The sequence below is a fragment of the Cyprinodon tularosa genome, unplaced genomic scaffold (assembly GCF_016077235.1).
Source record: "Cyprinodon tularosa strain WSP-4 unplaced genomic scaffold, ASM1607723v1 ctg1385, whole genome shotgun sequence".
NCBI classification, from domain to species: Eukaryota; Metazoa; Chordata; class Actinopteri; order Cyprinodontiformes; family Cyprinodontidae; genus Cyprinodon; species Cyprinodon tularosa.
The window spans coordinates 60,001-76,110 of record NW_024038205.1 but is presented as its reverse complement, the minus strand read 5'-3'; the positions used below and the strand labels follow the sequence as shown (position 1 = coordinate 76,110).

The 16,110-nt window shown below is 49.9% G+C and overlaps 1 protein-coding gene across 8 annotated transcripts in view; it reads left to right on the top strand.

The window, feature by feature from the left end:
- The window catches only part of ctc1 (CTS telomere maintenance complex component 1), a 74,301-nt gene that overhangs the window by 38,344 nt on the left and 19,847 nt on the right, over positions 1–16,110 (top strand). For all 8 annotated transcript variants that reach the window (XM_038278131.1, XM_038278129.1, XM_038278127.1 and 5 more), the window contains 2 exons: positions 46–131; positions 7,502–7,637. In XM_038278131.1, coding sequence (XP_038134059.1) covers positions 46–131; positions 7,502–7,637 — 222 coding nt within the window. The remainder of the gene's footprint in view (positions 1–45; positions 132–7,501; positions 7,638–16,110) is intronic.

The window sequence follows — 16,110 nt, the reverse complement described above, 5'->3', positions numbered from 1 at the left end:
CTGTGGCTGCCAGAGGAACTGCAGCTGAATGGTGCTGTGTTTCAGGTCAGAGACGGTGACCTTCATGGGCCTGATCTCCGATAGGCTGAGTCTGATGGACGGGAAGGAACACGCTGGACCCAGAACCTCAGGTAGAACCATTGAAACCTCGGGTAGAACCATTGAAACCTCGGGTAGAACCATTGAAACCTCAGGTAGAACCATTGAAACCTCTGGTAGAACCATTGAAACCTCGGGTAGAACCATTGAAACCTCGCATAGAACCATTCAAACCTCGGGTAGAACCATTGAAACCTCTGGTAGAACCATTGAAACCTCTGGTAGAACCATTGAAACCTCGGGTAGAACCATTGAAACCTCGCGTAGAACCATTGAAACCTCGCGTAGAACCATTGAAACCTCGGGTAGAACCATTCAAACCTCGGGTGGAACCATTCAAACCTCAGGTAAAACCATTTAACCATCAGGTAGAACCATTTAAACCTCAGGTAGAACCATTTAAACCTCAGGTGGAACCATTTAAACCTCAGGTAGAACCATTTAAACCTCAGGTAGAACCATTGAAACCTTGGGTAGAACCATTTAAACCTCGGGTAGAACCATTGAAACCTCTGGTAGAACCATTGAAACCTCGGGTAGAACCATTGAAACCTCGGGTAGAACCATTGAAACCTCTGGTAGAACCATTGAAACCTCGGGTAGAACCATTGAAACCTCGGGTAGAACCATTGAAACCTCTGGTAGAACCATTGAAACCTCGCATAGAACCATTGAAACCTCGGGTAGAACCATTGAAACCTCGGGTAGAACCATTGAAACCTCGCATAGAACCATTGAAACCTCAGGTAGAACCATTTAAACCTCTGGTAGAACCATTGAAACCTCTGGTAGAACCATTGAAACCTCGGGTAGAACCATTGAAACCTCTGGTAGAACCATTTAAACCTCTGGTAGAACCATTGAAACCTCTGGTAGAACCATTGAAACCTCTGGTAGAACCATTGAAACCTCGCGTAGAACCATTGAAACCTCGGGTAGAACCATTGAAACCTCCGGTAGAACCATTGAAACCTCGGGTAGAACCATCGAAACCTCAGGTAGAACCATTTAAACCTCAGGTAGAACCATTTAAACCTCAGGTGGAACCATTTAAACCTCGGGTTGAACCATTCAAACCTCGGGTAGAACCATCGAAACCTCGGGTAGAACCATCGAAACCTCAGGTAAAACCATTTAACCATCAGGTAGAACCATTTAAACCTCAGGTGGAACCATTTAAACATCAGGTTGAACCTTTGAAACCTCGGGTAGAACCATTTAAACCTCGGGTAGAACCATTTAAACCTCAGGTAGAACCATTTAAACATCAGGTTGAACCATCGAAACCTCAGGTAAAACCATTTAAACCTCAGGTAGAACCATTTAAACCTCAGGTGGAACCATTTAAACATCAGGTAGAACCATTTAAACCTCGGGTAGAACCATTCAAACCTCGGGTAGAACCATTCAAACCTCGGGTAGAACCATTCAAACCTTGGGTAGAACCATTTAAACCTCGGGTAGAACCATCGAAACCTCGGGTAGAACCATTTAAACCTCTGGTAGAACCATTCAAACCTCTGGTAGAACCATTCAAACCTCTGGTGGAACCATTCAAACCTCGGGTAGAACCATTGAAACCTCTGGTAGAACCATTGAAACCTCTGGTAGAACCATTGAAACCTATGGTAGAACCATTCAGACCATGGGTAGAACCATTCAGACCTTGGGTAGAACCATTTAAACCTCGGGTAAAACCATTCAAACCTTGGGTACAACCATTTAAACCTCGGGTAGAACCATTGAAATCTCGGGTAGAACCATTTAAACCTCCGGTAGAACCATTCAAACCTCGGGTGGAACCATTCAAACCTCCGGTAGAACCATTCAAACCTCCGGTAGAACCATTCAAACCTCGGGTGGAACCATCCAAACCTCGGGTGGAACCATTCAAACCTCTGGTAGAACCATTCAAACCTCGGGTAGAACCATTTAAACCTCTGGTGGAACCATTCAAACCTCGGGTAGAACCATTGAGACCTCTGGTAGAACCATTGAAACCTCTGGTAGAACCATTGAGACCTCTGGTAGAACCATTGAAACCTCTGGTAGAACCATTGAAACCTCTGGTAGAACCATTGAAACCTCTGGTAGAACCATTCAGACCATGGGTAGAACCATTCAGACCTTGGGTAGAACCATTTAAACCTCGGGTAGAACCATTCAAACCTCATGTAGAACCATTTAAACCTCGGGTGGAACCATTCAAACCTCGGGTAGAACCATTGAAACCTCTGGTAGAACCATTCAAACCTCGGGTAGAACCATTTAAACCTCCGGTAGAACCATTTAAACCTCGGGTAGAACCATTCAAACCTCGGGTAGAACCATTCAAACCTCGGGTAGAACCATTCAAACCTCGGGTAGAACCATTTAAAACTCTGGTAGAACCATTTAAACCTCTGGTAGAACCATTCAGACCTTGGGTAGAACCATTTAAACCTCGGTTGGAACCATTTAAACCTCGGGTAGAACCATTTAAACCTCTGGTAGAACCATTCAGACCTTGGGTAGAACCATTGAAACCTCGGGTAGAACCATTGAAACCTCGGGTAGAACCATTGAAACCTCGCGTAGAACCATTGAAACCTCTAGTCGAACCATTGAAACCTCACGTAGAACCATTGAAACCTCGGGTAGAACCATTGAAACCTCGGGTAGAACCATTGAAACCTCGGGTAGAACCATTGAAACCTCGGGTAGAACCATTGAAACCTCTAGTCGAACCATTGAAACCTCACGTAGAACCATTGAAACCTCGCGTAGAACCATTGAAACCTCTAGTCGAACCATTGAAACCTCACGTAGAACCATTGAAACCTCGGGTGGAATCATTCAAACCTCAGGTAAAACCATTCAAACCTCGGGTAGAATTTTTCAAACTTCGGGTAGAACCATTTAAACCTCGGGTAGAACCATTTAAACCTCGGGTGGAACCATTTAAACCTCGGGTGGAACCATTGAAACCTCGGGTAGAACCATTGAAACCTCGGGTAGAACCATTGAAACCTCTGGTAGAACCATTCAAACCTCGGGTAGAACCATTCAAACCTCTGGTAGAACCATTCAAACCTCTGGTAGAACCATTCAAACCTCTGGTAGAACCATTCAAACCTCGCGTAGAACCATTGAAACCTCGGGTAGAACCATTGAAACCTCGGGTAGAACCATCGAAACCTCGGGTAGAACCATCGAAACCTCAGGTAAAACCATTTAACCATCAGGTAGAACCATTTAAACCTCAGGTGGAACCATTTAAACATCAGGTTGAACCTTTGAAACCTCTGGTAGAACCATTCAAACCTCGGGTAGAACCATTTAAACCTCTGGTAGAACCATTCAAACCTCTGGTAGAACCATTGAAACCTCGCGTAGAACCATTGAAACCTCGGGTAGAACCATTGAAACCTCGGGTAGAACCATCGAAACCTCGGGTAGAACCATCGAAACCTCAGGTAAAACCATTTAACCATCAGGTAGAACCATTTAAACCTCAGGTGGAACCATTTAAACATCAGGTTGAACCTTTGAAACCTCGGGTAGAACCATTCAAACCTCGGGTAGAACCATTCAAACCTGGGGTAGAACCATTCAAACCTCGGGTAGAACCATTCAAACCTCTGGTAGAACCATTCAAACCTCGGGTAGAACCATTCAAACCTCGGGTAGAACCATTGAAACCTCGGGTAGAACCATTGAAACCTCGGGTAGAACCATCGAAACCTCGGGTAGAACCATTCAAACCTCAGGTAGAACCATTCAAACCTCGGGTAGAACCATTTAAACCTCAGGTGGAACCATTTAAACATCAGGTTGAACCTTTGAAACCTCTGGTAGAACCATTCAAACCTCGGGTAGAACCATTTAAACCTCTGGTAGAACCATCGAAACCTCGGGTAGAACCATCGAAACCTCAGGTAAAACCATTTAACCATCAGGTAGAACCATTTAAACCTCAGGTGGAACCATTTAAACATCAGGTTGAACCTTTGAAACCTCGGGTAGAACCATCGAAACCTCAGGTAAAACCATTCAAACCTGGGGTAGAACCATTCAAACCTGGGGTAGAACCATTCAAACCTTGGGTAGAACCATTCAAACCTCAGGTAAAACCATTCAAACCTTGGGTAGAACCCTTTAAACCTCGGGTAGAACCATCGATATCTCGCGTAGAACCATTGAAACCTCGCGTAGAACCATTGAAACTTCGCGTAGAACCATCGAAACCTCACATGGAACCATTGAAACCTCGGGTGGAACCATTCAAACCTCAGGTAAAACCATTTAACCATAAGGTAGAACCATTTAAACCTCAGGTGGAACCATTCAAACCTCAGGTAAAACCATTTAACCATAAGGTAGAACCATTCAAACCTCGGGTAGAACCATTTAAACCTCGGGTAGAACCATTTAAACCTCTGGTAGAACCATTTAAACCTCGGGTGGAACCATTCAAACCTCGGGTAGAACCATTGAAACCTCTGGTAGAACCATTAAAACCTCGGGTAGAACCATTTAAACCTCCGGTAGAACCATTCAAACCTCGGGTAGAACCATTCAAACCTCCGGTAGAACCATTCAAACCTCTGGTAGTACCATTTAAACCTCTGGTAGAACCATTCAGACCTTGGGTAGAACCATTCAAACCTCGGTTGGAACCATTTAAACCTCGGGTAGAACCATTCAAACCTCGGGTGGAACCGTTCAAACCTCAGGTAAAACCATTTAACCATCAGGTAGAACCATTTAAACCTGGGGTAGAACCATTTAAACCTCAGGTGGAACCATTTAAACATCAGGTAGAACCATCGAAACCTCAGGTAAAACCATTCAAACCTTGGGTACAACCATTTAAACCTCGGGTAGAACCATTGAAACCTCGGGTAGAACCATTGAAACCTCTGGTAGAACCATTGAAACCTCTGGTAGAACCATTTAAACCTCTGGTAGAACCATTCAAACCTCTGGTAGAACCATTCAAACCTCGCGTAGAACCATTCAAACCTCGCGTAGAACCATTGAAACCTCGGGTAGAACCATTGAAACCTCGGGTAGAACCATCGAAACCTCGGGTAGAACCATCGAAACCTCAGGTAAAACCATTTAACCATCAGGTAGAACCATTTAAACCTCAGGTGGAACCATTTAAACATCAGGTTGAACCTTTGAAACCTCTGGTAGAACCATTCAAACCTCTGGTAGAACCATTTAAACCTCTGGTAGAACCATTCAAACCTCGGGTAGAACCATTGAAACCTCGGGTAGAACCATTGAAACCTCGGGTAGAACCATTCAAACCTCGGGTAGAACCATTCAAACCTCGGGTAGAACCATTTAAACCTCTGGTAGAACCATTTAAACCTCGGGTAGAACCATTGAAACCTCGGGTAGAACCATTCAAACCTCGGGTAGAACCATTGAAACCTCGGGTAGAACCATTCAAACCTCGGGTAGAACCATTGAAACCTCTGGTAGAACCATTTAAACCTCGGGTAGAACCATTCAAACCTCGGGTGGAACCATTCAAACCTCAGGTAAAACCATTTAAACCTGGGGTAGAACCATTTAAACCTCAGGTAGAACCATTTAAACATCAGGTAGAACCATTTAAACCTCGGGTAGAACCATTCAAACCTCGGGTAGAACCATTTAAACCTCGGGTAGAACCATTGAAACCTCGGGTAGAACCATTTAAACCTCGGGTAGAACCATTCAAACCTCCGGTAGAACCATTCAAACCTCGGGTAGAACCATTCAAACCTCCGGTAGAACCATTCAAACCTCGGGTAGAACCATTCAAACCTCGGGTGGAACCATTCAAACCTCGGGTAGAACCATTCAAACCTCGGGTAGAACCATTCAAACCTCGGGTAGAACCATTCAAACCTCGGGTAGAACCATTCAAACCTCGGGTAGAACCATTGAAACCTCTGGTAGAACCATTGAAACCTCTGGTAGAACCATTGAAACCTCTGGTAGAACCATTTAAACCTCTGGTAGAACCATTGAAACCTCTGGTAGAACCATTCAAACCTCGGGTAGAACCATTCAAACCTCGGGTAGAACCATTCAAACCTCGGGTAGAACCATTTAAACCTCTGGTAGAACCATTTAAACCTCGGGTAGAACCATTGAAACCTCGGGTAGAACCATTCAAACCTCGGGTAGAACCATTCAAACCTCGGGTGGAACCATTCAAACCTCGGGTAGAACCATTCAAACCTCCGGTAGAACCATTCAAACCTCGGGTAGAACCATCCAAACCTCGGGTGGAACCATTTAAACCTCGGGTAGAACCATTGAAACCTCTGGTAGAACCATTCAAACCTCGGGTAGAACCATTTAAACCTCTGGTAGAACCATTTAAACCTCGGGTAGAACCATTGAAACCTCAGGTAAAACCATTTAACCATCAGGTAGAACCATTTAAACCTCAGGTAGAACCATTTAAACCTCAGGTAGAACCATTGAAACCTCGGGTAGAACCATCGAAACCTCGGGTAGAACCATTCAAACCTGGGGTAGAACCATTCAAACCTCGGGTAGAACCATTTAAACCTGGGGTAGAACCATTCAAACCTCAGGTAGAACCATTCAAACCTTGGGTAGAACCATTTAAACCTCGGGTAGAACCATTGAAACCTCGGGTAGAACCATTGAAACCTCGGGTAGAACCATTGAAACTTCGGGTAGAACCATTTAAACCTCACATAGAACCATTGAAACCTCGGGTGGAACCATTCAAACCTCAGGTAAAACCATTTAACCATAAGGTAGAACCATTTAAACCTCGGGTGGAACCATTTAAACCTCAGGTGGAACCATTCAAACCTCAGGTAAAACCATTTAAACCTCAGGTAGAACCATTCAAACCTCGGGTAGAACCATTTAAACCTCGGGTAGAACCATTTAAACCTCTGGTAGAACCATTTAAACCTCGGGTAGAACCATTCAAACCTCGGGTAGAACCATTGAAACCTCTGGTAGAACCATTAAAACCTCGGGTAGAACCATTTAAACCTCGGGTAGAACCATTCAAACCTCGGGTAGAACCATTCAAACCTCCGGTAGAACCATTCAAACCTCTGGTAGAACCATTTAAACCTCTGGTGGAACCATTCAAACCTCGGGTAGAACCATTGAAACCTCTGGTAGAACCATTCAAACCTCTGGTAGAACCATTTAAACCTCGGGTAGAACCATTCAAACCTCAGGTAGAACCATTTAAACCTCAGGTAGAACCATTCAAACCTCGGGTAGAACCATTTAAACCTCGGGTGGAACCATTTAAACCTCTGGTAGAACCATTCAAACCTCAGGTAGAACCATTCAAACCTCGGGTAGAACCAACAGATTTGTAGAACCCTGCAGGGATCCACATCTAACCAGGTCTGTTTTTCAGGTGTTCGCCTGACTGTATGTGACCAAAGTGGGTGGAGTCTCAGTGTATACCTGGACCTAAGCCACGCCCCCCACCCACCTGGTCTGTTGCCGGGTAACAGGGTGCTGCTGTCAAGGTTCCTCAGGAAGCTATCCAGGTAGATGACATGGTTCCTGATCACATTGGTAATCCATCACTGAATGACTGACTAGCTGATCTCACCTGTAGCTCTAACTACCTGGATGATCTAGTTAACCACTAACTTATCACTGACTGATGTCTGAAGGTTCTATAAAGGAAACTGAATCCAGTTAGATCCCAGTAAACCCCAGCTGGTACCATCAGGTTCTTCAACAACATGCTGTTCATGTAGCATCATGTGCATAGCTTCCAGGTCTGTTGGCATAGCAACAACAGCTGCAGACAGAAACATGACGATTATTATGATTAAACTTTAAAGAACAGAACCAACATCTAAAGGTTAAGGCAGTGGTTCCCAAAGTGTGGGGCGTGCCCCCTATGGGGGGCGCAATGCCATTACAGGGGGGCCGCGGGAAGCGGTATGGACTAATTAAGAAAAAAAAAAACAAAAAAAACAGTGCTTGCTTGACTGAGCATAATGGACAGTTGTGACACTGCAACCCAGATTTGAGAAGATCTACAGCAAAAAGCAGGCTCACTACAGCCACTGAAAAGATGGGAGGATTAAAGTACAAAGAAAAAACTCTCAGGGAGCTGTTCAATGTTTTCACTCCATTTTGCACAGAGGCTTTTTTAATGTATTGATGATAGCAAAGTTAAATATTGGGGGGGGGGGGGGGGGGGGGGGGGGGGGGGGGGGGGTGGCTGGAAATTTTATTGTAATCCAAAGGGGGGCCCAGAAGAAAATCTTTGGGAACCACTGGGTTAAGGGAACATGTCTTCATGGTTAAAGTGAGACAGAGAGAGAGACAATTTACCGATTTAAAAGAACGCTAGAGGGACCGTGCTCAGTTAATAAACAGAGGGGCCATCTGCATTAGCCAGAGCTAACGTTAGCCCGTCTGCAGCAGCCAAAGCTAACGTTAGCCCATCTGCAGTAACCAGGGCTAACGTTAGCCCGTCTGCAGCAGCCGCAGCTAACATTAGCCCATCTGCAGTAACCAGGGCTAACGTTAGCCCGTCTGCAGCAGCCAAAGCTAACATTAGCCCGTCTGCAGCAGCCAAAGCTATCGTTAGCCCTTCTGCAGCAACCAGGGCTAACGTTAGCCCGTCTGCAGCGGCCAGGGCTAACGTTAGCCCGTCTGCAGCAGCCAAAGCTAACGTTAGCCCATCTGCAGTAACCAGGGCTAACGTTAGCCCGTCTGCAGCGGCCAGGGCTAACGTTAGCCCGTCTGCAGCGGCCAGGGCTAACGATAGCCCGTCTGCGGCAGCCAGGGCTAACGTTAGCCCGTCTGCAGCAGCCAGGGCTAACGTTAGCCCGTCTGCAGCAGCCAGGGCTAACGTTAGCCCGTCAGCGGCAGCCAGGGCTAACGATAGCCCGTCTGCGGCAGCCAGGGCTAAGGTTAGCACGTCTGCAGCGGCCAGGGCTAACGATAGCCCGTCTGCAGCGGCCAGGGCTAACGATAGCCCGTCTGCGGCAGCCAGGGCTAACGTTAGCCCGTCTGCGGCAGCCAGGGCTAAGGTTAGCACGTCTGCACCAGCCAGGGCTAACGTTAGCCCGTCTGCAGCAGCCAGGGCTAACGTTAGCCCGTCAGCGGCAGCCAGGGCTAACGATAGCCCGTCTGCGGCAGCCAGGGCTAACGATAGCCCGTCTGCAGCGGCCAGGGCTAACGATAGCCCGTCTGCGGCAGCCAGGGCTAACGATAGCCCGTCTGCGGCAGCCAGGGCTAACGTTAGCCCGTCTGCAGCAGCCAGGGCTAACGTTAGCCCGTCTGCAGCAGCCAGGGCTAACGTTAGCCCGTCAGCGGCAGCCAGGGCTAACGATAGCCCGTCTGCGGCAGCCAGGGCTAAGGTTAGCACGTCTGCAGCGGCCAGGGCTAACGATAGCCCGTCTGCAGCGGCCAGGGCTAACGATAGCCCGTCTGCGGCAGCCAGGGCTAACGTTAGCACGTCTGCACCAGCCAGGGCTAATGTTAGCACGTCTGCACCAGCCAGGGCTAAGGTTAGCCCGTCTGCAGCAGCCAGGGCTAACGTTAGCACGTCTGCACCAGCCAGGGCTAAGGTTAGCCCGTCTGCACCAGCCAGGGCTAACGTTAGCACGTCTGCACCAGCCAGGGCTAAGGTTAGCCCGTCTGCAGCAGCCAGGGATAACGTTAGCCTGTCTGCGGCAGCCAGGGCTAACATTAGCACGTCTGCACCAGCCAGGGCTAAGGTTAGCCCGTCTGCACCAGCCAGGGCTAACGTTAGCACGTCTGCGGCAGCCAGGGCTAATGTTAGCACGTCTGCGGCAGCCAGGGCTAATGTTAGCCCGTCTGCGGCAGCCAGGGCTAACGTTAGCACGTCTGCAGCAGCCCTTTCTCTGCATAGCCGTGTGTGACACGGTGGCCTGGAAATTTTATTGTAATCCAAAGGGGGGCCCAGAAGAAAATCTTTGGTAACCACTGGGTTAAGGGAACATGTCTTCATGGTTAAAGTGAGACAGAGACAGATGCAATTTACCGATTTAAAAGAACGCTAGAGGGACCGTGCTCAGTGAATAAACAGAGGGGCCATCTGCAGTAACCAGGGCTAACGTTAGCCCGTCTGCAGCAGCCAAAGCTAACATTAGCCCATCTGCAGTAACCAGGGCTAACGTTAGCCCGTCTGCAGCAGCCAAAGCTAACGTTAGCCCGTCTGCTGCAGCCAAAGCTAACGTTAGCCCGTCTGCAGCAGCCAAAGCTATCGTTAGCCCTTCTGCAGCAACCAGGGCTAACGTTAGCCCGTCTGCAGCGGCCAGGGCTAACGTTAGCCCGTCTGCAGCAGCCAAAGCTAACGTTAGCCCATCTGCAGTAACCAGGGCTAACGTTAGCCCGTCTGCAGCGGCCAGGGCTAACATTAGCCCGTCTGCAGCGGCCAGGGCTAACGATAGTCCGTCTGCGGCAGCCAGGGCTAACCTTAGCACGTCTGCAGCGGCCAGGGCTAACGATAGCCCGTCTGCAGCGGCCAGGGCTAATGTTAGCCCGTCAGCGGCAGCCGGGGCTAACGTTAGCCCGTCAGCGGCAGCCGGGGCTAACATTAGCCCGTCTGCACCAGCCAGGGCTAACATTAGCACGTCTGCACCAGCCAGGGCTAAGGTTAGCCCGTCTGCACCAGCCAGGGCTAACGTTAGCACGTCTGCGGCAGCCAGGGCTAATGTTAGCACGTCTGCGGCAGCCAGGGCTAATGTTAGCCCGTCTGCGGCAGCCAGGGCTAACGTTAGCACGTCTGCAGCAGCCCTTTCTCTGCATAGCCGTGTGTGACACGGTGGCCTGGAAATTTTATTGTAATCCAAAGGGGGGCCCAGAAGAAAATCTTTGGTAACCACTGGGTTAAGGGAACATGTCTTCATGGTTAAAGTGAGACAGAGACAGATGCAATTTACCGATTTAAAAGAACGCTAGAGGGACCGTGCTCAGTGAATAAACAGAGGGGCCATCTGCAGTAACCAGGGCTAACGTTAGCCCGTCTGCAGCAGCCAAAGCTAACATTAGCCCATCTGCAGTAACCAGGGCTAACGTTAGCCCGTCTGCAGCAGCCAAAGCTAACGTTAGCCCATCTGCAGTAACCAGGGCTAACGTTAGCCCGTCTGCAGCGGCCAGGGCTAACATTAGCCCGTCTGCAGCGGCCAGGGCTAACGATAGTCCGTCTGCGGCAGCCAGGGCTAACCTTAGCACGTCTGCAGCGGCCAGGGCTAACGATAGCCCGTCTGCAGCGGCCAGGGCTAATGTTAGCCCGTCAGCGGCAGCCGGGGCTAACGTTAGCCCGTCAGCGGCAGCCGGGGCTAACATTAGCCCGTCTGCACCAGCCAGGGCTAACATTAGCACGTCTGCACCAGCCAGGGCTAAGGTTAGCCCGTCTGCACCAGCCAGGGCTAACGTTAGCACGTCTGCGGCAGCCAGGGCTAATGTTAGCACGTCTGCGGCAGCCAGGGCTAATGTTAGCCCGTCTGCGGCAGCCAGGGCTAACGTTAGCACGTCTGCAGCAGCCCTTTCTCTGCATAGCCGTGTGTGACACGGTGGCCTGGAAATTTTATTGTAATCCAAAGGGGGGCCCAGAAGAAAATCTTTGGTAACCACTGGGTTAAGGGAACATGTCTTCATGGTTAAAGTGAGACAGAGACAGATGCAATTTACCGATTTAAAAGAACGCTAGAGGGACCGTGCTCAGTGAATAAACAGAGGGGCCATCTGCAGTAACCAGGGCTAACGTTAGCCCGTCTGCAGCAGCCAAAGCTAACATTAGCCCATCTGCAGTAACCAGGGCTAACGTTAGCCCGTCTGCAGCAGCCAAAGCTAACGTTAGCCCGTCTGCTGCAGCCAAAGCTAACGTTAGCCCGTCTGCAGCAGCCAGGGCTAACGTTAGCCCGTCAGCGGCAGCCAGGGCTAACGATAGCCCGTCTGCGGCAGCCAGGGCTAACGATAGCCCGTCTGCAGCAGCCAGGGCTAACGTTAGCCCGTCTGCAGCAGCCAGGGCTAACGTTAGCCCGTCAGCGGCAGCCAGGGCTAACGATAGCCCGTCTGCGGCAGCCAGGGCTAAGGTTAGCACGTCTGCAGCGGCCAGGGCTAACGATAGCCCGTCTGCAGCGGCCAGGGCTAACGATAGCCCGTCTGCGGCAGCCAGGGCTAACGTTAGCACGTCTGCACCAGCCAGGGCTAATGTTAGCACGTCTGCACCAGCCAGGGCTAAGGTTAGCCCGTCTGCAGCAGCCAGGGCTAACGTTAGCACGTCTGCACCAGCCAGGGCTAAGGTTAGCCCGTCTGCACCAGCCAGGGCTAACGTTAGCACGTCTGCACCAGCCAGGGCTAAGGTTAGCCCGTCTGCAGCAGCCAGGGATAACGTTAGCCTGTCTGCGGCAGCCAGGGCTAACATTAGCACGTCTGCACCAGCCAGGGCTAAGGTTAGCCCGTCTGCACCAGCCAGGGCTAACGTTAGCACGTCTGCGGCAGCCAGGGCTAATGTTAGCACGTCTGCGGCAGCCAGGGCTAATGTTAGCCCGTCTGCGGCAGCCAGGGCTAACGTTAGCACGTCTGCAGCAGCCCTTTCTCTGCATAGCCGTGTGTGACACGGTGGCCTGGAAATTTTATTGTAATCCAAAGGGGGGCCCAGAAGAAAATCTTTGGTAACCACTGGGTTAAGGGAACATGTCTTCATGGTTAAAGTGAGACAGAGACAGATGCAATTTACCGATTTAAAAGAACGCTAGAGGGACCGTGCTCAGTGAATAAACAGAGGGGCCATCTGCAGTAACCAGGGCTAACGTTAGCCCGTCTGCAGCAGCCAAAGCTAACATTAGCCCATCTGCAGTAACCAGGGCTAACGTTAGCCCGTCTGCAGCAGCCAAAGCTAACGTTAGCCCGTCTGCTGCAGCCAAAGCTAACGTTAGCCCGTCTGCAGCAGCCAAAGCTATCGTTAGCCCTTCTGCAGCAACCAGGGCTAACGTTAGCCCGTCTGCAGCGGCCAGGGCTAACGTTAGCCCGTCTGCAGCAGCCAAAGCTAACGTTAGCCCATCTGCAGTAACCAGGGCTAACGTTAGCCCGTCTGCAGCGGCCAGGGCTAACATTAGCCCGTCTGCAGCGGCCAGGGCTAACGATAGTCCGTCTGCGGCAGCCAGGGCTAACCTTAGCACGTCTGCAGCGGCCAGGGCTAACGATAGCCCGTCTGCAGCGGCCAGGGCTAATGTTAGCCCGTCAGCGGCAGCCGGGGCTAACGTTAGCCCGTCAGCGGCAGCCGGGGCTAACATTAGCCCGTCTGCACCAGCCAGGGCTAACATTAGCACGTCTGCACCAGCCAGGGCTAAGGTTAGCCCGTCTGCACCAGCCAGGGCTAACGTTAGCACGTCTGCGGCAGCCAGGGCTAATGTTAGCACGTCTGCGGCAGCCAGGGCTAATGTTAGCCCGTCTGCGGCAGCCAGGGCTAACGTTAGCACGTCTGCAGCAGCCCTTTCTCTGCATAGCCGTGTGTGACACGGTGGCCTGGAAATTTTATTGTAATCCAAAGGGGGGCCCAGAAGAAAATCTTTGGTAACCACTGGGTTAAGGGAACATGTCTTCATGGTTAAAGTGAGACAGAGACAGATGCAATTTACCGATTTAAAAGAACGCTAGAGGGACCGTGCTCAGTGAATAAACAGAGGGGCCATCTGCAGTAACCAGGGCTAACGTTAGCCCGTCTGCAGCAGCCAAAGCTAACATTAGCCCATCTGCAGTAACCAGGGCTAACGTTAGCCCGTCTGCAGCAGCCAAAGCTAACGTTAGCCCATCTGCAGTAACCAGGGCTAACGTTAGCCCGTCTGCAGCGGCCAGGGCTAACATTAGCCCGTCTGCAGCGGCCAGGGCTAACGATAGTCCGTCTGCGGCAGCCAGGGCTAACCTTAGCACGTCTGCAGCGGCCAGGGCTAACGATAGCCCGTCTGCAGCGGCCAGGGCTAATGTTAGCCCGTCAGCGGCAGCCGGGGCTAACGTTAGCCCGTCAGCGGCAGCCGGGGCTAACATTAGCCCGTCTGCACCAGCCAGGGCTAACATTAGCACGTCTGCACCAGCCAGGGCTAAGGTTAGCCCGTCTGCACCAGCCAGGGCTAACGTTAGCACGTCTGCGGCAGCCAGGGCTAATGTTAGCACGTCTGCGGCAGCCAGGGCTAATGTTAGCCCGTCTGCGGCAGCCAGGGCTAACGTTAGCACGTCTGCAGCAGCCCTTTCTCTGCATAGCCGTGTGTGACACGGTGGCCTGGAAATTTTATTGTAATCCAAAGGGGGGCCCAGAAGAAAATCTTTGGTAACCACTGGGTTAAGGGAACATGTCTTCATGGTTAAAGTGAGACAGAGACAGATGCAATTTACCGATTTAAAAGAACGCTAGAGGGACCGTGCTCAGTGAATAAACAGAGGGGCCATCTGCAGTAACCAGGGCTAACGTTAGCCCGTCTGCAGCAGCCAAAGCTAACATTAGCCCATCTGCAGTAACCAGGGCTAACGTTAGCCCGTCTGCAGCAGCCAAAGCTAACGTTAGCCCGTCTGCTGCAGCCAAAGCTAACGTTAGCCCGTCTGCAGCAGCCAAAGCTATCGTTAGCCCTTCTGCAGCAACCAGGGCTAACGTTAGCCCGTCTGCAGCGGCCAGGGCTAACGTTAGCCCGTCTGCAGCAGCCAAAGCTAACGTTAGCCCATCTGCAGTAACCAGGGCTAACGTTAGCCCGTCTGCAGCGGCCAGGGCTAACATTAGCCCGTCTGCAGCGGCCAGGGCTAACGATAGTCCGTCTGCGGCAGCCAGGGCTAACCTTAGCACGTCTGCAGCGGCCAGGGCTAACGATAGCCCGTCTGCAGCGGCCAGGGCTAATGTTAGCCCGTCAGCGGCAGCCGGGGCTAACGTTAGCCCGTCAGCGGCAGCCGGGGCTAACATTAGCCCGTCTGCACCAGCCAGGGCTAACGTTAGCACGTCTGCACCAGCCAGGGCTAAGGTTAGCCCGTCTGCAGCAGTCAGGGCTAACGTTAGCTCGTCTGCATTAGCCCGTCTGCAGCAGCCCTCTCTCTGCATAGCCGTGTGTGAAGTACCGCTGGCTCTGATGGAGGTTTGATTGTTTTATTTGGTAAAATGTTCATTTGATTTGTGTTTATCTGACTGTGTTCATTATTATTCCTCCACTAAATGAAAAAAGTCAGAATTCATTATTATCTAGAGACTATTAATAACAGGAGAAATGCAGCTCCAGACTAGCGCTGAATGTGGTGATGTCATCAGTACGCTTCTTCCAGTTGACCCAGATTTATTCTGCTCCCGTTCTCCCAGAGTCCAGACTTTCCTGGGTTCTAGTCAAGAACAGACTTGGAGAGAACACGAGTCCGTACTGACGTTCTAGTCAATTGAGAAACAGCCAGTGTGAAGGAAGTGTATGCTAATAGATCTATGCTAACCAGGGTAGGAGCTCAGAGGACAGATGGATTAAAGGGTCCGTTTACATTCAGGCAATTTGTTTTTTTTCTTGAAAACCAAAGACGGATACTATTTCTGTTTTTCCATTTTTCCATTTACAAATCAAAATCGGAAAAAACTAAAAACAAAGCTGTTTTTCCTGTCCTGTCACCAGAATTTATAAACAAAAAAACAGAAAATGTAATAAAAACAACGGCCCGTTTTTGGACTTGCTAAACTCCTTTTAGCATTTTCTTCTTCAGAGGTGAAAGACGGAGAAGGTTTCATGGCTGGCCTGGAAGTCCAGGAAAATATTTAAAAATAAAAGCCTAGATAAATGCATGACATAATGCCCCCTTGTTTTTTTATTATATTTTATTTATTTGTTTTGTGTCGTTCTGTTTTACTGTTGCCTAATAAACAAAACGTTGCCTTAAGCCTGTAAGGCCTGACTTCATGTATCTACATACCACATGATTTTATACATTTGTTCAAACTGTTTAAAAAAAGATATATACCTAACATAATGTAAGCCTGAAGAAAAAAATAATGAAGCGTAAAGATGTCTT